The sequence below is a fragment of the Camelina sativa genome, chromosome 19, assembly GCF_000633955.1.
Source record: "Camelina sativa cultivar DH55 chromosome 19, Cs, whole genome shotgun sequence".
NCBI classification, from domain to species: domain Eukaryota; kingdom Viridiplantae; phylum Streptophyta; class Magnoliopsida; order Brassicales; family Brassicaceae; genus Camelina; species Camelina sativa.
This window is the reverse complement of record NC_025703.1, coordinates 2138296-2139056: the sequence shown is the minus strand read 5'-3', so window position 1 is coordinate 2139056 and position 761 is coordinate 2138296. Positions and strand designations below refer to the sequence as shown.

Genomic DNA, 761 nt, shown 5'->3' with positions numbered 1-761 from the left:
AAGAAAGCGTTGAAGACCGCAATCGAGTTGACACACAACGGTCTAGCGATCATCAGCGAATTGTCCAACTTCGTGGGCCAAATGCAGATTCCAAGCCTTAACAGCCGCAGGCTTTTGTCCGAAGGAATCCCTTCGTGGGTAGACCAGCGTGGCCGTAAGCTTTTGCAAGCTGCTGCAGCCTATTCCGATGCGAAGGCTGATATCGTGGTGGCTCAGGACGGGAGTGGCCAATACACAACGATCAACGAGGCATTGAAGTTTGTCCCAAAGAAGAAGAACACGACTTTCGTGGTTCACATTAAGGCTGGAATCTACAATGAGTATGTTCAAGTCAACAAGAGCATGACGCATCTCGTGTTCATCGGTGATGGTCCCGACAAAACTATCATTTCCGGTAACAAGAGTTACAAGGATGGAATCACCACTTACCGTACCTGCACTGTCGGTATGAATGATTTTTGCACTCGTTAGCTTATATAGTTTTAGTAGTCATATATGTCAAATTAATATAATGTTTATTGCAGCTATTGTTGGAGACTACTTCATTGCCAAGAACATTGGGTTTGAAAACACCGCTGGGGCAATAAAACATCAAGCTGTTGCGCTTAGGGTTCAATCAGATGAGGCAATATTTTTCAATTGTAGATTCGATGGCTACCAAGACACGCTCTACACTCACTCCCACCGTCAGTTCTTCCGTGATTGTACCATCTCAGGGACCATTGATTTCCTCTTTGGAGATTCAGCTGCTGTATTCCAAA

General features: G+C 45.1%; 1 protein-coding gene across 1 annotated transcript in view; it reads left to right on the top strand.

Annotated features, from left to right (window-relative positions):
• LOC104767341 (probable pectinesterase/pectinesterase inhibitor 21) overlaps positions 1-757 on the top strand; it is a gene marked incomplete at its 3' end in the record, with an annotated part of 3423 nt that extends 2666 nt beyond the window's left edge. Inside the window, exons 2-3 of the mRNA XM_010491378.1 lie at positions 4-445; positions 525-757. Coding sequence (XP_010489680.1) covers positions 4-445; positions 525-757 — 675 coding nt within the window. The remainder of the gene's footprint in view (positions 1-3; positions 446-524) is intronic.